The sequence below is a fragment of the Anastrepha ludens genome, chromosome 6 (assembly GCF_028408465.1).
Source record: "Anastrepha ludens isolate Willacy chromosome 6, idAnaLude1.1, whole genome shotgun sequence".
Taxonomy (NCBI): Eukaryota; Metazoa; Arthropoda; class Insecta; order Diptera; family Tephritidae; genus Anastrepha; species Anastrepha ludens.
Window position 1 is genome coordinate 79,273,585 of NC_071502.1, and position 27,258 is coordinate 79,300,842.

General features: G+C 37.1%; 2 protein-coding genes across 9 annotated transcripts in view; both read left to right on the forward strand.

Annotated features, from left to right (window-relative positions):
- Positions 1 to 1,015: 1,015 nt before the first annotated feature.
- LOC128866692 (polyadenylate-binding protein-interacting protein 1) lies at positions 1,016 to 8,467 on the forward strand. Its single transcript, XM_054107598.1, has 2 exons — positions 1,016 to 1,160; positions 5,518 to 8,467. The coding sequence occupies exon 2, from the start codon at positions 5,630 to 5,632 to the stop codon at positions 7,196 to 7,198; it is 1,569 nt and encodes a 522-aa protein (XP_053963573.1). The 5' UTR covers positions 1,016 to 1,160; positions 5,518 to 5,629; the 3' UTR covers positions 7,199 to 8,467.
- Positions 8,468 to 14,087: 5,620 nt separating this feature from the next.
- Positions 14,088 to 27,258, forward strand: part of LOC128868038 (protein 4.1 homolog) — a 117,312-nt gene continuing 104,141 nt past the window's right edge. For 2 of the 8 annotated variants that reach the window (XM_054109761.1, XM_054109759.1), the window contains exons 1-2: positions 14,088 to 14,153; positions 14,484 to 14,981. The gene's annotated coding sequence lies outside the window, so the exon portion shown is untranslated. The remainder of the gene's footprint in view (positions 14,154 to 14,483; positions 14,982 to 27,258) is intronic. The other 6 variants (XM_054109753.1, XM_054109755.1, XM_054109757.1 and 3 more) reach the window with 6 other exon arrangements.

The following is a 27,258-nucleotide window of genomic DNA, read 5'->3' on the forward strand; positions in this document are numbered from 1 at the left end:
CACACCCTTTTTGGGTGTTTGGCCGAACTCCTCCTCCTATTTGTAGTGTTCGTTTTGATGTTGTTCCACAAATGGAGGCACCTAAAGTTTCAAGCCGACTCTAAACGACAGATATTTTTATGAGGAGCTTTTTCAAGGCAGAAAAAAATTCGGAGGTTTGCCATTGCCTGCTGTGGAGCGACCGCTATTAGAAAAGTGTTTTCCTTAATTTTGGTGTTTCACCGAGATTCGAACCAACGTTCTCTCTGTGAATTCCGAATGGTAGTCACTCACCAATCGATTCGGCTACGGTGGCCGCATAAATATTATTGTATTATATTAACTCAAAATAAAGGGAATAGAAGATAAAAATTAATCTAAGTATTTTGCCGCCGTAAAAATAGCCGGCAAGGAATCCGTCTCCTCCGAAATTCTATGCAATTTCATACTATTAAATGTGTTTTAATTTTGACAGCGGGTGCCCGTCAACACATTACCTTCTGCAATTCTGTCTCGGGCTTAAAAAAGAGACTTTGGAAATGTATATTTTGTTACGAATATCGTTACGTTAAAGTCCAATTAAATCTCATATTTCCTCTGAGTCATTAATGGCAACATAACTTGCTTCACTTTATTTCCATACTGTGGCAATGCGGCTAAAATAAAATTTTATTATAACAGTTTTGATGTTATTTTAATTATCGTCGTTTCAGGAATATTCGTGATTTGTCACGAATATGCCGAACATTTTTACCATCATAAATTCCAAAAGCTAAAATAATATGAAATGTCTAGACATTTTTTATAAATGGGCTAAAGAAAAGTGCAGAGGAGGCAATGCCAGACATTATTTGACAAAATTTGTTTTCGTGGTGCATTTTGTGTTTTCATTGTATTTATTGAAATAATTAGTAAAAAATTTAAAATAAATACTTGAAAAATTTGAAATTTCTGGAGACTAACTGCTGGCAAGTTATTGGAAAAGAACGTGAACACAACTATTGTAAAAGTGAACCACTTGCAAAGAAAGAAGAAGCAGTTTTGTCTCATGTCTGTTTTCTGTTTCTTTGCGAAGTGTCGTTGGCGAATTGATAGTGCGTTGTAGCTTGAGCAATTTAATATTTCGTGAAAACTTAGGAATAAATTAAACAATTTTTCAAGATTTATTCGTGGAAAAATAGGTAAGTAGCTTTAATTAAAGTCTTGTAAGGGATCAGCATAGTTTTTTTGTTTTATTTCCACACGCCGTGATCGTACAAACGTGGATGGAAAAACTAGCAAAAACGAATGTAAGACATGGGAAACTCGGAAAGGGAAAGCCGATGAAGTGGTTTTTCTGGTAGTATATTATACATAGTTTCGAGGTGATAAAAATCTTCCATTAAATCATGTTGAATAATTGTTGATGGTGTACTTGTATACATAAAATTATATAAATATTTTGAGTTTAGAAAATTATTAAATTAGTTGGTCATGGGTGAAATTTAAAATTTGACAACGCAATCTAAATCTGTCCACAAGGCATTAATTAAAAGGGAAAAGTGAAAAGGCATGAGTAGATCAGAAATTTGAAAAAAAGGAACGAAGAAAACAAAAAATGAGTGCACCCGTCTGACCGCCAGCGTGTCTGTTGGTCGTCATTGAAATAGCAAAGAAAAGTTGACGAAAAGCCGAAGAGGCAGAAACAGCCAATGAAATATAGAATTGGAGGAAGTTAAATAACATTTTCGAAAGTTATGTGAATAGGACTTTGCAGGTATGACATATAATTTTTGTTTAGCGGCAAAAAGTGATATCGGCGAGAAGCATTAAAGGCGTCGACGTGTAGAAAAATATGATGTGAGAGTGGAGTGAAATGCGGAATGAGCGACGGTGTTAAAATTTATAGCATTGGGTTTTAAATATGATGTGACCTCGGCTATCAATTAATTAATGAAAAGTATTTATGATATTTTGCGGGCATTACCAAAATTAAATATATATAAGAAATTAGTTTTAAAATAAGCTATAATTGAATATACAAGATTTTAAGATAAAGACGAGTTATTAAGTATTGACCTTTAAAAAATTGTTAAAAAATCTATCAATTCATTTGTTTCAACATTTTTTTTTCGAATTGATATATTTTGGCTTGTATTATTTCGAGGGTTTTGAATGCGACTCGTGGAAATCTTTTATATTTCGACACAAGTTTTTTTAAGAACTTAAAATTATAATATAAAACAGAAAAACTGTTGGAAATAATTTGTTTTATTTTAATCTGGTAGATAATTTCATGAAATTTATTTTTTGAATATGATGTGCGGAATTTATTTTTTGTATATGTCCGCCGCGACTACGAGTTATATGGTCCATTCGACGGAATAATCCGTGAATAAAAATATTTGTAAACAATCATTCAGTCAGCAATGCTCAACAGTGCTTATTTCGAGAGAAATAAAGACCGATGACCGGCCTATGCTCTATGAATGTCGCTAACAGATTTATTTTTATTTTGTTCAAAGTAAATTTCCACAAATTGAAAACGTTATTCTGGCGTTAAACGACATGATGACTTGCCAAACCTTAATAAACAGTAATGTCAACACAGTTTGTCATTCTTGATAGTTCACATACAGCTAAAAAAACACCCTGTACGTATCGAACGAGATGTGCTAATACTTCTATCTTCTGTCTTTGGTCTTCTACCTACTCTTTTATAAGATTTTATCATTATTTTTTCTAAAATCTAGCCGGTAGCTTTTAGTTTAAATAAACTATTATTCTTCATTTAACTAATGCATTCTAAGCTGAAATATAACTACTGGTTGTTCCGTTTGAGACTTCCTAAATAAGCACATAACTCCTTGTATTCTATTTGACGGACATAATCTGAAAAGTTTTCTCCAACTATGAGATGGCCACCACGCTTGATCCATTTACGGTAAAACTGTTGCTTTAGCTCGACGTCCTTTTCCTCCGTCTTTACTTTTATTATAAGTATGTATATGCTTATTATGTATAATTACATACAATCCTGAACCCAACAAAAATAACAAAACACAAATCCAAATACAGCAAAAGGAAATTTTATGCGGCTTATAAGAATCTGCCAAATTGTACAACACCATCAAAGATATGTAAACGATGTAAACTTGACATTCCTCGCATAAGCAAAGCATGGTGTCCTTTAAACGGATACCTTCCGAGAAATGTACTTCATAAGTCACAGAAAAACTAATTTAACCTTACAGGGTTTGATTGAAAAGTAATGAGCCTTCCCGCGTGGAGCGTCTGCCAAGCGGTCAACCGAATCGGCTGGTGGAGGAAAATGATCGTTGGACCTTCCCCTTCCACTAGAAACCGGTCCCAGTTCGCTGGCAACAGCGGTGCAGTCAACATCGCTCCGCGCGTGTAAGCTGTTTTAAAAGTGTGTTAGGATTTTGCAGTGGCGATGGCCATGCTGATCATCTTTTTCGACTCTCGAGGCATCGTCCACAAGGAGTTTATACCTCCAGGAAGCACTGTAAACGCGGCATTTTACAAAGAAGTGCTCCTTCGGCTGAAAAACCGCGTAGCCCGGGTTCGGCCCGACCTCGTCAACAATTGGACCCTCCATCCCGACAATGCGCCGGCGCACACCGCGTTCCTCTGCATCTCTGCATTGGCCACAATGGGGGCTCCGGTGTTTCCCCACCCTCCCTACAGCCCAGACCTGCCCCCTACGGACTTTTTCATGTTCCCGCGCCTGAAAAGAAAGCTGAAGGGAAGGCGTTTCGACTCCATCGAGGCGATCCAAAAATCTGTGACAGCCGAACTGAATGCGATTCCGGCGGATGAGTTTAAAAAATGTTTCCTGCAGTGGAAGAACCGCTACCAGCGGTGTATTGACGCTCAAGGGTCCTATTGTGAAGAATATTAGTTGTATAAGTCAAAAGGTTTAATAAAACTGCTTAAAAAAATAAGGCTCATTACTTTTCAATCATTCGAATTCTTACAAGTAAAAATCCATGTAGTAGAAACTTCCAATTTTCCCTCAAAATGAACTTTCACTGCGCATAAAATTTTTCTTCGCACTTTTTTTTGGGTACAGAATGGCAAAACGTGATTGCAACAATTTTTCAAACTGTCACGTATGAAAACACACTCTGACATTCTTAACTGTATCTGTACGAATTAAAACCTTTCCAAGCGCAGTCTGAATTGGATTTCGTAAAGCAAAAACGCAAGTTTTGTCAGGAAATTCTTGCAGCAACAGCTAAATGATTTACTGACGACTTATAAGGTCGACGAAAATCCAATAGAATGCTAGAACAAAGATCTCATACAGCATAAGAAGATTAATTGCCAAGGTGACAGATGGGAAGAACCAGGGCGAACATATACTGTTCACTAGACAGGTTAAAACAACAACAACAACAACCAGGGCGAAGATATCGAAATATCGGGCCGATTTTGGATAGGTAGAAGCTTAACCTGCTACAATATCTTGAACGTAATTGTGGCAAGATGACTCGAGTTGTTGTGTTGTAGCAGTTTACTAAACCCTGTCAGTGCTATGTAGTCACCGGTTGTCTTGGGGTCAACGCATCCCGTAGCTGTCCTGATTACAGCCGAAGGTGGTAAGGGACTCGCGATAAATGCAGTTTATGGCCTCTCTCTGTACTGGGTGCGGTGGATGTTATATTAGGTTTTGGATCTCGTCAGTGAAGTCGAAGAGATGCTTGCAGATGCAACAACAACAAGATGCCTCTTAACGCGCTTGGGTGTGGTTCAGCCCCCGTTAAGTACCTGGTTCCTGTGGTAACATCCCAGCAGGAATTGCTTGCTGGACATTATATGCCTCGATAACAGTATTTTGGCTGTCTTAAATGTCGCCATTTGGTCGGTGATTGGTATCGTCACCGGTGGCACTGCCTAATGAAAATTTATGGTGTTTCCCTGAAATATTTTTTGTCGCAGCTGCTGGAACGAGGCGGTGGAGAGCGTTGAACATTTCCTCTACCACTGCTCTGTTCTTACCAGAATGCGATATCGCTGTCTAAACTGTTACTTCTTTGGATGAGTAGTAGAGAGACGAAATAGTTTTATCACAACTACATTCGGGATATTGTAGAAGACTCCTGGATGTTGCAGAGAACTCCTACTTATCTAGAATTGAACTACACATATTTAGCATATGTGCAGCATGTGCGGGTACACCCAACACTACACGAACCATCACTTCACAGGCCCACTTAAACTCGCTAATTTGACACCCCTTTCTCTCGGCTACCGCTACCTTCCGCAGTTAGGAACCCTCTATTCCTTCCACACTGCACAATCACTTAACAGAAAGATGTTATATTCCTTGATTTAATCTCCCCAACAGGCAGTCCTGTTGCTCGAATTTAAATCCGACCGATCATTTCAGCTAGAATGCTGAAAAATTATGAGGAATGCTGTCCGTTTTTAATAAAAGGGTAGCTTTTGCAATATTTGTAAATTATATTTATTTAATTTGTTTTGTTAAATTTATGCAATGTATTTTACCACTTTATACATTTGTTTTGTTTTCAGGAATTTTACAACGAACCGAATTGCAAAGTTTAAACGAATCATAGGAATAAACCATAGAATATTAGAGTAAGCCACCTTAATATTTTAAACACCAAGACATAAATAAAATATTATGGATATAACTCCGGGTCGTGCCCCATTTACTGAGGATGAAGATTATACACCATTGCGAAAGCCAAAGTCGGCCAGCAATACACCAACACACGGCGCTACGTCGCATTCGCTAACTGCGAATCCCACTGACGCTTATGTACGCACCGTGTCGCCATCAAAACTGTCACCGTACGCTAAAGAGTTCGTGCCGCGCTTCGGTGGCAGCGGTAGCAACTCGGCGGTTGGAGCTCAAGAGCGGTTAGAACGTCATCAACAACAGTACAATCAGCAAAACTATCAACAATATCAGCAGCAACCGGCGCGTCTACAACGCTACTCAAATGGTTACCAACATAATCATAATCTTAGCCATAATCAGCAACAATACGGTCAACAAATCACCTCACTGACTGCGTCTGTGCAGGAGCGCTTGAAGATAGGAGCTGGTGCCAGCAGTAGTGGGAGTAAAAATACTGCCAATAATTATTACAACCAACAACAACAACAACATCAACAGCATCAACATCAACACCATCCCAGACATAACAAGCATCATAATAATCAACAGTCGCAACATCATCATAATCAGCATCACGGTGGACAAGGCCGCTACCAACGACACAATAATGCCGGTGCATCCAGTTCAACTGCCGGCAGTGGTAATACCGGGTCAGATGTGGAAATGATTGCACTTGACTATTTGCAGACCGTCATTCAATGTCTTAATCAAAATCCTGGCCAATTTGACACAATTGCCACGCGGTTTCTTACCATATTTGAGGGAATGGAGAATAACCAATATGTACTCTCGAATGCCATGGAAGACATTTTTAATGAATCTATACAGAATCCCAACTTCCGCTACATGGGCGCCAAGCTCTACAACCTTTTGCACATGCTCAACTTAAAGAAAGACTCGCTTTTCCACACGCTGCTCAAGTGTAAGCTGGACTACCACCAGCAGGAGGTTTTGCAGTATATGCAGAGTAACCAGCAACAAAAAGTGCGTGAAACAGCTCTCTTCCTCGCCGAATTGTATATGCAGTTGCGCGGTGATGACACTCGTATCCACCTAATTGCTGAAAATATAGTGTATTCACTTAAGCAATTGCTGTCGAAGGAGTCCTCAGACAATGTCCGTTGCATTTGCTTAACACTGAAATTGGCGGGCTATGATCTGACTGCGGACTGTCCCACTGAAATGCGTGAAATTATAGAACGTTTAGACGCTGTGAATGTTAAGTGGCCGGGAAAATATCCGCTGGCGGCAAATGTTATATCGTTGCAGAAGAACAACTGGGGTCGAAAAGTGAATTCGCCAACTGCAGAGGTTGAGGCTGCGGCTACAGCGGCGGCGAAAACTCCCGAACCGTTGCGCATGAGTGATGAGCCTATCTTTTATGGACCGGATGGGCGTGAACTTACAGCAGAAGAAACTGACTTTTTAGCAGACGGGGCAGCGGCTATGCCGGGTAGTGGTTCTACAGATGAAGACGCTGATCTCGATGTTGATTTGGATCCCGAAATGGACGAGGAGACTGAAAAAGCTTACAAAGAGTTTTGCAAGCAAAATAATGCCAACACATAGGTAAAGGCAGAGCAGCTCAACGGCAGTAGAGTAGTTACGCATAAAAGGCGGAAAAATATTGACCATATTCCAAAAACTCGAAATTCATGCAGCAAGAAACAGTATGCATATAAAAGTATAGTACCCTGTCAATGTATCATTAAGTGTCTATCCAATTTCAAGGCATTTTATGTGAAATTAATGCTGTGAGATTCTGGACTTTTTTAGATAATTTCTTGGGGGTTGCTTTACAATTAGGTTGAAATTACAGTTGTCGCATGTGATGCTAAATCAAAAAGGAAATAAAAATTAACTTAAGTATAACTAATTTAGAATTTTAAAAGGGAAAGGACCATATAGTAGAATAGTGAAAGACTACTTTTACTTTTGTGTGAAATTATTCAAAAGCGATCTTGGATGTGATATTATTAAACGCATAAATTATTAGTTATTTGGCGATTGTCTAATATGTTTGTTGTAGCTTTCAATTTAGATGTAATATTTTTTTCAAATTTGAAAAAAATTCTATTACTCAGAACCTTAGCTGAACATTAAAGACTTATCTAGAAGCAAATTCGCGTTTTGGTTTCTTGTTTTTTCGGATATCATGGTAATATCTCTTGTCTCATACGTATGTTTTCGGATCCTTTGTTTTAAATATACATACATAATATGTATTTATAATAGGCCTCTAAATTTTAGTCTTTCAGCGAGTATTTACATTCATTTCCGATTAGTCATGTTCTTAATAATAAACTCTTAATACCTCGAAATTGCTCTAGACTGATTAGCGAACGGCGAATGATTAACTGTAATTTCAGCTCTCCGAGGGCTAGTTAACAAACGGAACTAATTGGTCGATTTTTGTTTTATTGCCTTCCGAGCTTCCGTTTTGAATAGGCGTCTAAGAGTTTATGTTCGTTCTTCGTCACGCCCTCACGTCGTCACTATGACTTAATTTTTTATATTTTATAATAAGCAACTTAACTCATTTATTTCCGTTTTGTTTGTTCACGATCTTCTCTCAAATTAATTAGATGCATGCACAGTTGGTTAATTTCTTGCATTTTAGTTATGCATGATATTGTACAATTTTGACTGGAATTGTAAACGAAATTAATTCGATTTAATATTTGAAATGTTTAACTCGTCTTATTTCCTTTATAAAATGACTATGTATGGCTATAAAAAATTAAAGCGAAAAAAAGTTAAAATAATTTAAAAACGAAAATTGTGAAAAAAATATTAAATTAGTTGTAAAATAAAAACAAAAAAACGAAACAAAAAAATTGCATGAAAGAAAAAACAATAATGTGTCGTTTTAGTCTGTTCCCATATCTTTGGATTTAGAAACTCGTTTGGAGATGTAAGATAAGATAAGTTATGTTTCTACAAATGAAATCAAATGAACATAACTCAATTACATTCGCTACACCCTTTTTTATGGATCATTGAAAAGAAAAACAAAAAAAAAACATTCCCAATATATTGTCCAACAGTGTTTACTCAACACGAGCAAACGCTAATGAATATGAAAGAGCGTGTCTATCAGGCCCACTTTGTCGAAGGCAGTACTAGTCCAGAGGGTCGATTTTTTCTTTTTTCATGCGGCATTGAAGCTTAAACTTTTTGGCCGAAAGTGCAATTAAGTGCGATTTCAAATGAAATTTCTGTTTTCAGACTGGTAGAATTTTGGTAGTAGATTTTAACCTTCTAACTCCTACTTAAATAAGTATTTTTGACCAGTAATAAAGACAGCAATAGTTAAGCATCGCTAAAAAGGCAATTAGACGGTCAAAATGTGTCGCGAAAATTTTAAGCGGGCATTTTTACCGGGGTCAATGAATATAAAATACTTGTACAGGTATAGGGTGGCCCATGTAAAATTTGTTTTTTGAATCGGCTAAAAAAAAAAACTAATCAATATTTAAAAAAATTTTTTTTTTATTTTGAAGATTGAACATTAGGGCGGGTCGATTTAAAAATCGCTCATTGCTCTGTGAAAATCGTATTCTAGGGATCAAAATAAGAAGCTTTGCCGAAGGAACCATGCCTCTAAAACGAATTCTGATGTCCCCCAATTTGGGTCGAACGAAAAATCCCACTTTGACCCATTTAGAGTGCTCCAATCGAGTTCAAATGTATGACCGACACCCCACTAACTTTGGACGGCCGATCCACCCATGCCAGTGGCACACCCCCTGGAACTTCCCTGGGGGGTTCCCCATACAATCATTTCAAAATATCACCATTTTTGGCCTTTACATGAGAAAAGAAACTAAAAAGTTCGACAAATCGACCCGGCCTATTGAACATTGTCATTTATGAAAGAAAAATAATATCGTTCAAATGACTGCCACACTGGCTTTACAGTAGGCCATTCGATCAACCCAATTTTTAAGCACATTTTCGATTGTTTGGGCTCCAATTTCATGAATGGCAACTTCGATTGCGTGTTTTAAAGCATCAATCGTCTCTGGATGGTTCGCATAGCATTTGTCCTTAACGGCTCCCCACAAAAAATAGTCCAACGGGCTTAAATTACAGCTCCGAGGCGGCCAATTGATATCGGAATTTCGGCTGATTATTCGGTTTTCAAAAACGGTAGCCAAAAGTTCGAGTGTAACTTGGCAGTGTGACAAGTTGCACCGTTCTGTTGAAACCAAATGTCGTCCACGTCATCCTCTTCAATTTTTGGAAACAAAAACTCGTTGAGCATGTCACGGTAATGCTCGCCATTTACTATAACCGCGGAAGAAGAAGAAGACTCACCACACAACACCTGACTCCAGCCCCACACCAGCATGGTTTCCGTAGAGTGCACAGCACCACCACCGCACTCACCGTCATAAACACCCAGGTAAACCGCGGACTAAACCAAAACCGCCCCTGCGAGAGGACTGTCCTAGTAGCGTTGGACTTACAAAAGGCTTTCGATACAGTCAGCCACGCCACGCTACTAGATGACATTTTACAGTCGACACTCCCGCCAGGGCTGAAGAGGTGGACCGCGAACTACCTGAGTGGTCGTCACTCGTCAGTGATATTTCGAGAGCAAACCTCCAAACAGAGAAAAATAAAGCAAGGAGTACCGGGTGGTGTCCTTTCACCCTTGCTTTTTAATTTCTATATTTCGAAACTCCCCCAGCCACCAGAGGGAGTCTCACTGGTCTCATACGCCGACGACTGCACGATAATGGCGTCGGGTAATGACATTGATGGCCTATGCTCTAAGGTAAACGACTACCTCGTCCGCCTTCCTCGCTTCTTCACTGCGAGAAACTTAAAACTTTCTCCCACTAAATCCACGGCGACCCTTTTTACAACCTGGACAAAGGAGGTCAAGCTGCAACTTCAGGTGCACGTCGATGATACCCCAATACCGACGGTTAACAACCCCAGAATTTTGGGAGTCACCTTTGACAGCTTGCTCACCTTCTCAGCGCACACAACCGCTATTGCAACGAGAGTACAGAATCGCAACAAGGTCCTCAAGTCGCTCGCCGGCAGCACTTGGGGCAAAGACAAAGAAATGTTGCTGTCGACTTTCAAAGCAATAGGTCGACCGGTTCTCAACTATGCCGCGCCTGTCTGGTCGCCTGGAACCAGTGATACGCAGTGGACGAAGCTACAGACCTGCCAGAATACTGTCATTAGGACCGCGACAGGATGTCTCCTGATGTCCCCAATTCAACACCTACACGATGAGGCTAACATGCTCCCAGTTAAGGAGCACAACAAAATGCTCGGCAAGCAGTTTCTGCTAGGGTGTCACCGCAGGCCTCACCCATGCAGACACCTGCTCGAGCCCGAGCCACCTCCCAGGCACATCAGGAGACACTTCCTCAACTACGTGGACGAGATCCTGGACAAAACAGACAGACCACTCCAGGATCAGACAGTATACAGACAGACCATTAACGACATCCATCGGGAGACCCTTACCACATTCCTAAGCTCCCGACCCCCGAATGCCGTTATCGGAGTCCAACCACCACCCATCGCAGATGAAGAGCTCCAGCTTCCCCGAGAGCCCCGCGTAATCTTGGTACAATTACGTTCTGGATACTGTAGCAGGTTAAACTCCTACCTATCCAGAATCGACCCCGACATACTAAACATATGTCCAGCATGTGAAGGCATCCCGCACGACACTAACCACCTTTTCACATGCCCCAATAAACCCACTCATCTAACACCCCTCTCCCTCTGGACCCAACCCGTCGAAACAGCCAGTTTTCTGGGCCTACCGTTAGATGAAGACGACCGGTAATTACACTACACTGACAGGGCGAAGATACTGCTACAACAACAAGACTCACCACTTTGGAAATAGGTTTTCAATATTTCCCAATTTTGTTCAAGCGTATAGCGTCCCATTTCGTAAATGTCAAACCTTTAAGTAAATTATGAACACATTTGACATGTCATTTGTGTTACCATTCTAAAAAAAAATAGGTGGTTCAAACGGATTTGAAGAAAATCTATACCGGAGCCAAAGTAGTTTTTTTGTTATAATATGGTGTGGAAGTAATATAGTATACCTATATTGATTTCTGAGCTATCTCGGATCTGCCCCAAAACTATAATACCTATGTATTTTCACCAGCTTTTCTTTTTATGTCCACAATTTTTTTTTATAAAAGCTCATTGCTTAACATAAATCCAATTTTAATTTTGTATACAAAACTTAGAAAAGGTCCATAAATTCTTCATCCCAATTCCCCGGTTTTTAATTATAAAAGTTGCTAGATCCTGTGGATTTTTTCAATATTTATGGCTTTGATGAACATTTTTTCCAGACTTTTAGATCCGGACTTTTCGAGAATATGAAATTAATTTATGTATTTGTTTATGAACGTAATGGCTTTGGTATGTTCATGTAAATATGTATATATAATTGGCGCTTGCACCCTTTTTGGGCGTGCGTCTTGTTGTTGATCCACAAAATGGAGCGACTTACAGTTTTAAGCAGACTCCAAACCCCATCTGCCGCCTTCCGAGTAAAACGTTTTCTATCATTTGGTGTTTCATACACGGACATTTGAACCCGCGCACTTCCGAATGGGTTGGTGCCAACAATGGCTTTGGTATACTACTAACATACCAACGGTGGACCGAGGAAAAATTCTGTTTCGACGGGTTGAATCAAAAGGTAGATGGATGTTAGATAAGTGGGCTTAAGATTAAGAGGGCATGTGAATAGGTAGTTAGTATCTTGGGGTCGGTTCTGCTTGATTCTGAAGCTTTTCGTTCTGGTGGTTCCGATGACGGCATTCGCGAGTTGGCAGTTTAGGAAGGTGATGAATGTCTAAACTGTCTGGCCGCCGTAACCGAATGGGTTGGTGCGTGACTACCATTCGGATTTCGGAGCACGTTGGATCAAATCTCCGTGAAACACCAAAATGAAGAAGCAGTTTTTTTTCTAATAGCGGTCACCTCTCGGCAGACAATGGCAAACCTCCGAATGTATTTCTGCCATGAAAAAGCTCCTCATAAAAAAATATCTGTTCGGGGTCGGCTTAAAACTGTAGGTCTCCCCATTCGTGGAACAACATAAAGACGCACGCCACAAGGAGGACCTTGGCCAAACACCAAAAAAGGTTTAGTGTAGTCGAAGAGATGTCTCCTGACTTGCCTGGGAGGTGGCCCCGCCGACGCTGGATAACACGATTACCGCTTAAGCGATTTTGACTGAGTTTAAAAAGTGTGCTAGTAGTTTTTTGTACTAATCGACGCCCGTTTGAAGCATCAAGCGAAGCAAATTCCTTCTCCACTTGTTCCAGCCCAAGGCAGGCCTCCGTCTTCCTGTGCTACCACCAGCAGGTACCCCATCTCATTTCAAATGCCTTTTCCAAGGCAAAGTCCAATAAGTTTATTGATGGCCTTAGTATTTTGACCAATATTCTCTATAGGACCTTTTATGTGAAGTTCAGAAGACCAATTCCGCGATTGCAGGGCCATTCTTGTTGTGGCTCCACCAATAATTTTAGGGTTTCCCCCACAGATTAGGCTATTTGGAATTTAACATAATGTGTGTGAAGGCGCTATGAATTTATGGATCCGAATTGGAAAATTCTGTGATTTGACGAAATGGTTTGTTTTCCAAAGAAAAGTCAACGTAGCTCCCAAAGTTCTTTTTTAATAGAAGCTACTGTTAGGTGGACTAGTGTTTGTTTTTGAGAATATGATTGAGTGCAACGTTTGACAGGCAATTCGAAGAGACAATTGAAATTCCAATTAGATGAGCGACCATAAGTAAAAATAAAAACCGAAACTGAAGGTGGGGGTGGGGGTTCGGGGTCAGAACCCGAATCAATATAAAATACAAGGTCTGAGTATTACCGAAAAATATTAAAAGTAAAGGGAAATAAATAGGTATTATTGCTGAACAGAGAAATCTTGTAGTAATATATCGGTGTGTGTGTTGGCTACGCGCGCTGGAGTTTTTCTCCCTTGTATTGAATAGAGTTATATATAATATAAATGTCGCAATCAATGCTTAACAAAATAAAATCTTACCTTAAGAGAGTACGTGTGTACTATTTTTTAAACAATTCGTACAGTGTTGTGTCATTGTGAGTAACAGAGTCGCATTTAATAAAAGAGTATTAAGTATTTGAGATTTATAAGCGCAAAAACATTACTTTTTGAATTATTATTCTTAAATTTAAAAATGAGCTAGGGCTCGTGTATGAGTATGAAGATTTTTGAAAAATCCTTATATGTGAGTCAAAATATTTTTAATTTAAAGCCAAAGTGAAATCAACTATGCCTTCATAAAATGTTTATCAATAATTTTCAACCGACGCCCTGGCAAATCAACCAATTGAAGAGAATTTTGAGAAGAGAGAGTGTGCTTGCGCCACCACCCGTTTGTGTATTTGCCGTTGCATCGATGCCAACAGAAAGTCAATTTGAGTCAGTTCGAGTCTCTTGTTCGTATCGTTCACTAGTGTTTTAGAATTTTATATCCGTAAGATTCTTTGGTGCTCTACGCTAAATATTTTTTCAAGAATACAAACAGCTACATACATACGTGAAAAATAAAACTGAATGAATTTTCAGTGATACATACATACATGTATGCGCATATGTACATATATCCGTGGTTTTGGGTATATACCTATATGTATATGTAATATATATGTACATATGCGCTATATTGTTTTATATTTCTTATGCTAAAATGTATGGAAATTTAATGTTTTTGCTTAAATACATACCTCCGTGGGCACGATTGTGTACGTACGTATGTAATATATGTATGTATGTAATGCTTTTATTTATATCATAATTTTCGTAGGAATTGAAAAACAAATTCAATTTTCTTAGTGAACCTAAAGTGAAAGAGGCAGTTAATTATATTACGAAGTAAGTGTGAAAGTGTGCGTTGCTAACGAAAAAGGAACACAAATTTTACTAAATTTTTGCATGCCAAAAGGTTAGAACAAAATTTGTTGCGATAAATCAATAGTTTTAATAAAACGAATTAATTTTATATTAAAGTGATACCAGCTAGTGCGCCCGAAAGCAGGCCTTGAAAAAAAACACAAAAAACAACAAACACAGAAAGTGTCTGATTTGTAATTTTCTATTATTTCCATTGAATCGAGCAACAGTAATATCTACCGACAATACGTAAATCGTGTACGGCAATACGAAGAACAGACAACCCCTCTAACACTCTATATCCTGCCACCCTAAAGGCCGTTGAATTAAATTCCATTTTGCTATATTTTCTTTACATCAACATTGGTGGTGGTTGTGTCTGTTAACGAAAGGATAAGCAACAGACAAATAGGTAAGTTAAAAATCAAACTGCTCAAATGCATATACATATGTACGTATGTATGCGTGCTCATTAGACATCACTGAAAATCAAAAATATTCCGAAAATTATCATTAATGTTATTCTGAAATAAATGCGGAAAAACGTTATAGTAACCAGAGATATGCTCTTTTTATAATAAGGCTGTTATTTGTTGCTGCGCAGAAAAATATATTTTCCTGTTGTAGAGTTATAGAGAATTTGATATAAAATGCTTGCAATGATCTACAAAACTTGGGTAAAAAGTGTATAAAAAATAAATTCAAGACAGAAGATTTGACAGTAGAGCACAAAAAAAAAAAATTAAACAACAAAGCATATATTTTATTTTTGATTTTGATCAAATGCCATTAGCAAAAATTAAAAATTTAGAGTAATTTTAACAAATTTTGACAATTAAAAAAAAGCAAATCAGCTGATCTACTTCTATCATACTACCTGTTCAATGTGCCTTGATTTATATACAAAACTATCTATATATTGTACATATTTCTGTCTCTAAAAAAAAGTTTTTACCACAAAAGGCGGTGCTATCAAAGGAAAATTGAAATAATAAAAAAAAAAAAAAAAAAAAAAATCATAAATTTACCTAACATGGTCCCACATCAAGGCAAAAGCCAAAAATCGACACATTGGCAAGCTTTTGTTCCGGCCCTTTGCGTGACAGCAAAAAAAAAAAATAATAATTTACATAAATAAATTAATAAAATAGATAATACAACAATCTTATCGTTCCTATATTAGAAAAAAGAGGACAATCCTCTTGATTTTTGAGAAAAAAATTTAATATTTTTACCAAACTTTATTAAGACAGATTTTAACGCTGCCTTTAAACACAGAAAATGTATGCTTGAGACCCAGAAAGTATATACATATGTACATATATGTACATTTACTTATACATACATATATGCAAAGTGCTGAACATTCCGCTTGTTTTCATGAGAACATTTATTTTTTTGAAGGCACTTAAACGGAAAATCTGCGGAATAATTTTCGGGTAGCCTTGCCTAGTTACGGTTGGCTTTTCTACCATTCAGTATCTATAGGAAAAGTAAAACGTGCTTTTAATTTTATTATTTAAAAAAGAAAAAAAAATGTCTAATTTAAGTTGTACGCCACTCATACACACATATTTATCAGAATTTCGGTAGTGTGTACGCGCTGGAGAACTGCAATGCTGACGCCTACGCTAGCACGTTAGCCCGCCAGACTGCTAAATCGCCGCCACTCGCCCTAGGTGGCTCCTAAAAAGCTTACAACATAGAACGTCAGCAACGAAAGCGTGACCACAAAATCAGCAATGTCTCACTATGACTTCATAGTTACTCATACAATGAAAGCCAAAGTGGACACAGACAGCCATATGCACATAGATGTATATGCATATAGTTATATTCATATACATATGTATGTGTGTACTTGACTATAAACATTTACATACATATGTACATATCTCGGCGCTGGCACTTTACTCACATATATATGCGTATGTATAATTGCATACACATAAGAAAATGGTTACTTGTATGTTTGGGAGATGGCCTACAGTGGTTTTATCCATCAATTCGCTTTTATTTAGGAAAGACTTTGTTGCTGCTGCTTGTTTTTGTGATGGGGCGAAAGAACTCGTTGCCTGTTGACTGCAGCTGTTGTTGCTTGGTTAATTTATTTGTTGCTAACACCAATAGCAGTGTGTGTGTGTGTGTGGATATACTAATAGACATTGTTACACATTTTGATAACAAAAAAATAACAAACGCAGGAAACTTTCACGCATACATACATACATAATACACGCATACGAGTATCAATAGTAAATGCGCAAAGAACCGGTCGAATGCTTCGATGAGCAACAAATGAATAACAAAAAAAAAACAACAATGCTATCATGAAAAACAAGTCAAGAGACGGCGAAATATCAAGAAACACAACAACCAACTGACTAACAAAAGTGGTTGCCATTGGTTTTCATGTGTACTTACATACATGCACATACACATTCATACATACATACACATGCATATCTAGATTTATGTCTGAGAAATCGCGAACATAATATAGGTTGGGTAGCTTTTTGACTTTTGTCATTAAGTTTAGTCTTCGATATTGGCTGCTTATTACCTCTTGAACATTGCTTCTCACTACTTTTTTCGACTCTCTTGTTGTTTTGAATAATTTGTATATGTATCAGTTTTCGCGCCTTCCTATTTCTTTTAGGTATTTTTCATATTTCATATTCTCTGCTTCACATTTCGTGTTTCCAGTTTCTGTTTTGTTTTGCGTTTGATCTCTTTAACTCTCTTATTTCTCTTGAATCATGCCTTTTTACCACTTGTGCTCTTCTAACTGCACCCGCCTGCGACTATGGAACCAATTTTCGCATACACATACATACCTGCACATACACATATGTCTTTTATACTTGCGTGCGTATTTAATTGTTAATTTTATAAACGCAAATGTATCTCTTTCTGGGCGTCCGGAGCGCGAGCAAAAGTAGACATGATCAAAACAATAAAATTGCTGTGTTGTTATTTTCGCCTTTGACATCATCTTCGTTTAATTTTGAACGATTTTCTTTCAATATGGTTTCACTTTATTATTCTTTTTGTGGATGTCAATTGAAGACAGTCGATATTGAAGAACAGTTTCCATGCAGCTCAACTCTTCTACAAATTTTTAAATCTGGTTTCAAAGCATGACTGGTTTGATTATAAAATATGTTTTAAAAAACTGTTAAACAACATTTTTGTTTTTATTGTAATCTAGATAGATTTGTAAACCTCAAAGCTTTCTTTTTTTTCTCGTCTCTGCCTAAATATATATAATATTTCAGTTCTTTGAGTTATGGCAGTGCATTTCTTCTGGTCGGAGTAAAATTGGCTCTAAATATGAATGTATGGGTATAATAAACTTTTGAGATTTTCACATGGCGAACTTGTTTGAAAACTGCGTATGTATGTATGTATTATATGTACATATGTATATGTATACGTATCTATGTTTTGACCCACTTTACTATTCTACTAATTGTCTGTTCATATGCATATGCTAACAAGTACTAATGTATGTATGTATGGAAGTAAAACCTTGGCATAGAAAAATTACTTACTTACAGTTGCAAGCATTCAATTTCGGACGCCAAAAAACTATAGTTTTTGCTGCATTACTTGTTTATATTTGAACGATTTAATATTTTTGTAGGTTACAAATACTTTGCGAAAAAGCTTATTTAAATACATAAGGAGGGCTAAATTCGGGCCGGATGGAACTTTATATACCCGCAAATATTTTAATAAAATTTAATTTAATCTGGTTCTTAATTTTTAAAATCAAACAAACTTAGAGACAATGAGATGTCAGACGTGCAGACTGTAACTTAGAAAAAGAACTATATGAGGTGGGGAAAAAGAACTATACGTGTACCAAGTTTGGACGAGTCATTAAGTTGCTATCGAGATACACTAATACGCACTTACCCTAAAGCGGGTGTGGAATCACCAAATTTTTTGTAATTTTACTTGCGTACTTCGGTTTATGATAGAATCATTTGTGCCTAGCTTGAGAATTTTTGCTTTAGTTATAACAGTTATAAAAATTACCGTTACATGGTTGGTGGGCGTGTTTCCATTCCAAATTAAACTTAACAAGCTTCTGCAATATGGTCTTTGATTTCTCTCAAATTGTGTACATAGGTTGTGACGGGAATGGACATAATAAGTTTTTGACTTTTTTCACAGAAGTTATGGAAGTCAAAGAGTCATAACTTCTGCAGTTGTTTACACTCCATCACAGAAAATGTCTTATCTCACAGGTAATTTTTCGATATACAGTGCACTCGCGATAACTCGAACTAATTAAAACAGGCGCTGTTCGATTTATCGAATTTGTTCGACTTATCAATTGAGTGTGCTATGTTAAAAAAACAGTCATCGATATCGATTTTTCGATCGATTGTTGAAAATGGAAGCCAGTAGAAAATTTCTGTAGTATAGTTTCGTTATACGAATTACATTTTGGTCCATTGGCTGGATCAATGGTGTCACATTCGGCGGCATAAACATAGTTAAAATTAAACCATCCTCGGACTTTAATTCGATTTCGTTGGGATGTGATGGGGCATTATCAATTAGAAGAAGAGCCTTCTCAGGTAGTCCCCATCTTTCAAATTTTTTCTTACCTAAATATTAAAGTCATTTAACTTGGTTAAAAAAATTGTTTTAATGAATCTGGATTTTACCTGCGGCACGAACGAATTATGAAACCAGTCTTTGAAAATCGCCGAAGTCATCCAGGCTGATTTGGAATTTTTGTACTCCACCGGACAGTTAAAATTTTTGAAAACACGAGGATTTCTTGCTTTGTCAATAACGAGAAGTTTAAGCTTATGGTTGCCGGTAGCGTTAGTGCAAGCCATAAATTGCCTTATCTTTCTTTTTTATAAGACTTATGGTGGACTTGGCTACCCCATATTCCTTCGCTAGAGAAGTAACACTACATCCACGTTTAATTTTGTTAAGGACTTCAGCCCTCTCTTTTAATGTTAAACACTTCAACCTTTTACGATCCATTACTCACATGCACTGATACACTACAAATGACAAATTTAAAGCAATTTGGTCAATGCAAGATGTTGTTCCCAGAAAACTAACGGGATATTAACGCCGAAATATTCATATGGACAATACACTAGTATACATATAATTTATATACATATACTAATATATTACATATGTATCTATGTACAAAATGTACATGTTTGAAAAGAATGTGTGTACAAATAAATTTGGTTTTTTGTTCGAGTTATAGCGCTTTTTTATTGTTCGAGTTACAAAGAAGTCAATAGGGGAAAAAATGTGTTCGAGTTAGCACGTCGTTCGACTTAGCGGCTATTCGAGTTACCGCGAGTGCACTGTATTATATTTCACGAATATAGCGGATGGATAGACATGAATAAATCCACTCTTCCCATCATTCTGAGCTTTTTGTATATACATGTATGTGTGTACGTCTATACCTATGCCGATCTTAAGTAGGAGTTAACACATAATAGTAAATTAGCCATCTGAGTCAGGCGATTAAACTATTATATTTTGAGGTCTGTATGTTTTCGTACAAGTTTCTGTACTGTATATTCTATGAACTATTTTCAAAAGTATTGCACAGTTTTTAATTTATTTTGCAAATTCAAGCGTTCGAGCAACTTTCTCTGATGTGTCCTTCCCATGCCTGGTCTTCTGACAATAATTTAAGAAATAAGGGACGACGAATTCGTCATATCCTACTTATTTACTTAGTTTCGGTGCATATCTTTCTTTCTGTAAGACCGCAACTATTTTCTCTTGTGACTTTCGTTAATTTTCTTAAAAGCAGAAACCGAAAATAACCGGGTCTACCATGACAACAACCGGGCCATTTATCAAAGTGTCGCAAATAAAAAAAAATAAAGAGCTCACAATAACCCTTATAAAATACGTTTCGCTTATTAGCTTAAGTTGAAAATCCGTTTTTTGCGTGCTGACACTGTTTTGTAAGCACTGTGTTCAATAGCCTGCGGCAGGGCCATGCAAGCCATGTTAGGCGACCCATATAGCCCAGCATTCAAAATTGAATTTCTCCCATAAAATTTCTGTACTTTTAGCATTCCTTTAGGTAAAGGATACTTCTAACTTTAATAACAATATGATTTTATAATTTTTGTTTATGCGTTTGAGGTAAAAAAACGAGAAAAAAAATTATTTGAAATATATTTTAAAAATTATTTGAAACATTTTTTTATTATTATTTGAAGTATTTTTAAAAAATTAAAATTTAGTTATTTTCAAAAATGTATTGATCAACTGCAATTATTCCCTACAGTTTTTATTCACAAATTTTTTTTTTTTTAGGATCAATAGATTTCGAGATAAAAATTCATGAAAAAAGATTACTAAAAAATTTTATTAGTAATAGCTTGCAAAAAATTGAAATTTTGCAAAACCGTTTGGCACACTTCAAATGTCTACACGCCATAAATAAAAAAAATTAATAAGTAACAACATATTCTGAAATTCAAAAGTTCAAGGATAGATCGAATGCTCCTTATGTCCTTTCGAGTATATAATAAATACGTAATTTTTAAGAACACTGTCATACGTGATCGCTCATTTCCATGACCAGTCTTTCTTGCCAGGTTATATCCACTCGGTGCAGAGCATTGATAAAGCCATACATTTGTTGAACTGCAAAATTTATTAATTCCATAGAGGTAAAAAATTCTAAAGTAGCTGTTCACATAAATATGTATTTCATTAACTGTCCCATGCAAAACTAAAATCAAATGTATTCAGATTTTATCAACTAATTTTCATCCCCTAAAATGTTGCTAACAAGTTAAATAATGACGCTGTCAATGAATGAAAATGCCTTGAACGCTCGGGATGCGAACTGGGTGGGTACGAATAATCTCAAAATGCGAATTCAAACCCGTTAAACGAGATATCTTTACTCACGACTTATTTACAGTGGAACATACATACATACCAATAGCTAATACATTCATGCATAGGTACATATGTATGTGCATACAAAACAGCCTTTTATATTAACCTATTTTAGCTCGAGTTATTCAATATTTGCTCGTATGTGAGACATAATTCTCTTCATTCTGGCTTAAGGTTAATTTATAACAACTGAAAAAAATATTCTTCGACAATTTTAATTAATTTCTATTCTAAATATATTATAATACTAGCTTTAACCCGCGGCCCCGCTCGCGTAGGAGTAGTTTTGAGGGATTTAGGATATGTATTAGGCCGGGTCGATTTGTGGGGAGCCAAAAAAATCGCCCATTGCTCTGTGAAAATCATATTCTAGGGATCAAAATAAGAAACTTTGCCGAAGGAAGCATACCTCTAAAACGAATTCTGATGTCCCCCAATTTGGGTCGAACTTTTTAGTTTCTTTTCTCATATAAAGGCCAAAAATGGTGATATTTTGAAATTATTGTATGAGGAACCCCCCAGGGGAGTTCTAGGGGAGTTTTATGCCACTGGCATGGGTGGATCCGCCGTCCAAAGTTAGTGGGGGTCGGTCATACATTTGGACTTGATTGGAGCACTCTAAATGGGTCAAAGTGGGATTTTTTGTTCGACCCAAATTGGGTTACATCAGAATTCGTTTTAGAGGTATGGTTCCTTCGGCAAAGTTTCTTATTTTGATCCCTAGAATACGATTTTCACAGAGCAATGAGCGATTTTTAAATCGACCCGCCCTAAAGAATTACAAACAATAATTTCATAGAAAATAATTTTCTATTAATAACCTTAATATTACAATACCCGGCATCCGTTGCAATGCCTCGTTTAATAAAATCAAAACAACCAATCAGAAAAAAATCAAACAAAATTATTTTTATTAATTTTCTATCTCAAACCGATTTTGAACTTTGCATTTGGGTCATAGTTGAACAGCTTATGCGGATTATGAAGTCTAGAGTGTGCTATAAATAGTGGGAAATAGGAAAAACTAAGATTTTTTCGATTAAATTTAAGCAAATATTCGATTATTAGTGACGAATGAGAGTGGTGGCGCGGCCTGGGGGCTGTGGAAAGGGAGTTCCATTATAAAAACATGCCTATAACCTTCATTGGGTGAAAATATGAATATATACAAATTTTTACGTCGTTTGGTGTTGTCGTTTCGTAGTGATGCGCGGACAACGTACAGACATTCACCTTTATAGAATATGTAGATTATATTCGCTTATTTCCTTCCGCTTGGTTTAAATTTTTGTAAACAATATTAATATGAAGGAATGCAAACCTTTCAACGTGCCACACAGAGCCGGAGAAGGAAAACGATATTTTGGTATTGTCAATTTGACAAAAAATTAGTGAGCTGTCTTTTTGATCACCCTTTAGTTCTCTTTCAATGGTCTCTTTCATCTATCTGTTTATCTCTTCTCAATGTCAGCACTCTTTTAACGCAATTAAGAGTGCTCTAAGCCCAGTTTGAGTTCGAATCTCTGCTTCATAAAGATTTCGCTACTTTGTGTCTCTTGCCACTCATTTGCTGTGCTGCTTTTAATAAATTTAATTTATTTCTTTTATTTGAATACTATAAGTGGCGTACATATACACCTAAAGATATTTGTTAAATGTTCGGCTCAGACGTGGGACACACCTTGTTTTCTCTTCAAGTTTTCTTGTTTACTTGCCTACTCTTTTTTCCTTGTCGTTTCATAACTTTTTCGGATGCCGATTGATTTTGAATAATTCAGAGTTCTGTTTAGTTAAAAAAGGCTTAAGTTATAATAAAGGGTGATGCATTTAGAGGTATTGAATTTTAAATTGAAATAAAACAACGAAAATTTAAATTGATTGGGCAATCTTTATTATTTTTGTGCAGACCCATCCATAACATTTATTTTTAAAACATAATCCCTTTCAAATGTTGGCTGCAACTGTACCGTATTTCGGACATCTGGTAGCACCAATTTTGAATGACTGGCCGGAGTACTTCGGTCGGTATCTCGTGAATAACTTTAGTAATGTTAGCATCCAATGCCTCAATCGAAGCTGGTTTATCCACACAGGATTTAGACTTTACGTACTCCAACAAGTAAAAGTACAAAGGTGTGGTATCACACGGTCTTGTTGGCCAATCCACTGCGTCCATATACAAAAATTGTGTTCACTCGTTATCTTGAGAGGATGCATAAAATCAACTAGAATTCACTTCAAGCTTGCGAACTAGGATTTACTTACCTCCTGCTGTCCTGATCTTCTCGTGTAGCATAGGGCCTTTAATAGGCTATAAAACTGCGTGCACAATTGTTTTTTTAATTCTGATTACAAATTTAGCTGAACATTTTTCGAATTTTTCTAAATCTTTTACAGAGTTCAAAACTTGGGGTAATAAGGGCTTTGTCATAGAAGGATATATTTTTATAAAATATAATTGAAATTTAAAAAAAATAGTCAAAACTTGTAAATATGTGCTGATTCAAAAACTTTGCAACGGCGTATACAGATAATACCATATACGAGTACATACATATATACAATACTTGTGACATAGCTTATGAACCTTTAAAGAAAAATAATAAAATAAAAAATTTGTAGGTACATAAATTTTAATAATTAAAACAATATTAACAGGCAACAACCCAGGCAGCTAGCGCTGCTATCTAACTATTAAATTTTATAATTCAATATAAATTTATTTATTTATTTTTTATTATTTATACATTTTCCTCTTCTTCTTCTTAGCATCATAGTCCTTGGTGTACCATTGCTTCATTTACAACCTTGCGCCATCTGTCTGGCTATCTCCTTCCTCCGCCGCACGTTTAGCTTTTCAAGGGCAACTTCCACCATAAAATAGTGAAGCCATTGGGGCGTCATCTTCGGCCTCCAAGAAGGCGTAATTCATTCAACAGCCTTTCAAGTTGTTCTCTCCTTGGGCACGTGATCGAGCCATCTTCTCCTCCGAGATATTATAAATTTTATCACAGTTTCGTTTGATGCCAGCTCTGCCAATTCGATAGGTACCGTCTTGCAGCTTTACAGTTCCATATATTCTTGGCAATATTTTTCTTTCAAATACCATTAGCTGATTAATGCCAGAAGTTTTTAGTGTCCATAGTTCGAGTACGTCCTTAACTTTTGGTCGCGAGATAATAATTTAGACTTAAGCAGTTTGAAATTAGAAAAGTAAGACTTATTTGCTGTTAAAACTTTATCATTTACTGTCAATGATGTATCCTTATTGGCTGATATTTTGACACCCAGATAGGTAAATTCTTGTACACTCCCGAATGCATAGACTCCGACCAGCCATGTCTTAAACCGGAGCTGGACCGGGACATACTCTTCGTTTTCTCTCTGCTAATTCTTAGCCCAGTATTTCGTAGATTTATTTCGGTTACTGCTGCGTGCAGGACTAGGTTGAATATCAATGTTGATAAAGCGTCTCCCTGTTTAACTCCCCATATAATGAGAAATTACTATGAGCACTCTCCTTGTACAGTGGCCTTCGCCGTGGTATTTGTTAGCGTCAGACTAAAAAGCTCAATTAGCTTTAGCGGAATGGCTACAGAATGCAGCAAACATTTAATTTGCCTTCTATGAATAACTAAATAAATAATAAAATAATATTAATCAATAGGCAAGACCACTAAATCCCAAGCTATTTATTTCAAATTTAAAACGGGACCTTAAATCGTTTCTAGTTCATTTAAGTAACATCAGCTTAATGAATCGCTGCTGATTCTAAAAAAATTTAGTCCCACGATCGTTACTGGTTGACGGAAGTTCATTGAAAATTAGCCGCACCGGAATTTATATTGATTCCAGATACAGATATTCCCCGCATTAATATATATACATACATAAATACATATTTACGCAATTTTTGGCTGCACCATGGGTTGTTATTTTTAGTTTCCGCTTTGACAGGAAACGCTTTGTTAAAGCAACACGAGTAACCATCAAAAGACACTCTATCTATTTTCTATCTTTTCTGAATATTAGCATTTGTGTTGCGTCGAATTTGGTTAAAGGAGAATGCCAATAGAAAAAAATCAATAAATTAGCCGAAAATAGCCAAGTAATTTGGTCGAAAAGGTAACAGCAAATCTCATTACTTCAAAGACTCCACAAGACTCCATTCATGTGGAAATCGTTTAACGCAATCTAACTTTAAACTGAAAGTGTATACATACATCAAATACACATAAAGGGTGTTTTTTTTAGAGGTTAGGTTTTCAAGATGAAATAAAACGTATATAATTTAATGTTATGGCCAAGAATTTAGCTTTATTATAAAGATAAGGGTTTGCCATTATGTTTTAAAAATGATTTCGGGCAAGTGGCCGCCGCGGCTGGCTCGAATAAATTCCAGCCGAGAGGCCCAATTTTCGACCACTTTTTGCAGCAATTGGGGCCGTATGTCAGCAATAACGCGCCGAATATTCTCTTCCAAGACGTCAATCGTCTCGGGCTTATCTGCGTAGACAAGCGACTTCACATAGCCCCACAAGAAATAGTCCAGTGGTGTTATATCGCACGATCTTGGAGGCGCAAGATAATGCGCTCACCAAAAGTTTCCTTCAATAAATCGATTGTTGCGTTGGCTGTATGGCATGTAGCGCCGTCTTGTTGGAACCAAAGGTCGTCCACATCAACATCGTCCAATTCAGGCACGAAAAAGTCATTAATCATGGCTCTATAGCGCTCTCCATTGACTGTAACATTATAGCCGGCTTCATTTTTAAAGAAATTTGGACCAATGATTCCCTCTGCCCATAGAGCCCACCAAACAGTGACTTTTTGAGGATGTAACGGCGTCTCAGCAATGGCTTGTGGATTATGTTCACTCCAAATGCGACAATTTTGCTTATTGACATACCCATTCAACCAAAAGTGAGCTTCATCGCTGAACAAAATTTTCTTGTGAAAATCGGAATCGGTGGCCATCTCGTTTTGGGCCCATTCACCGAACGTGCGACGCGCTTGATGGTCGTTCGGCTTCAATTCTTGCACGAGTTGGATTTTGTAAGCCCACAAACCAAGATCCTTCCGCAAAATCTTCCATAAAGTGGATGGGCACATCTCCAATTGCTGCGTGCGATGGCGGATGGACTCATTCGGGTCTTCTTCGATACTCTGCTCCACAGCAGCAATAGCGTCTTCGGTGCGCACTGTACGACGTCTCTGAGGATGCGTATTATCCACTAGAGCAAACGTGGTGCGAAACCGATCCATGGTTAATCGAATTAGTGACTCTGATGGACGATTATGTCGACCGAATATTGGACGCAGCGCGCGTTGCGTCGCGCGAACCGAACCATTATTTTCGTAATAAATTTGCACGATTTGCAAAGGTTGTTCAGGTGTAAGTCTATTCATTATGAAATGGCAAACCAAACTGAGCATAAATCAAGTGACAGCTGTCAAAAAGACCATCTACGAAAAAAGTAGTGCCAACTTGAAAACCTAACCTCTAAAAAAAACACCCTTTAGTTTCATACTTGCACAATTCAGTTTTACGGGTGCACAGATTTGATTGATTTATTTTTAGAAAGGTGTAAATTTCTGCAATTGACGAAGTGTGAAGCATTTGTATTGCTTATTGCTTCGAGCCTTTTTACTTGAGCAAATACTGAACATCCATTACCAATATTTATTTAGATTTAGCAGAGAGTTTAAGAGTTTTAGATGCATACCTGTATTACTTTAATGTGAATATATACGAGGTGTGGCAG

Excerpts from the sequence above, each read along its gene's own strand:
- LOC128866692 (XM_054107598.1), top strand. The coding sequence starts at position 5,630 with ATGGATATAACTCCGGGTCGTGCCCCATTTACTGAGGATGAAGATTAT.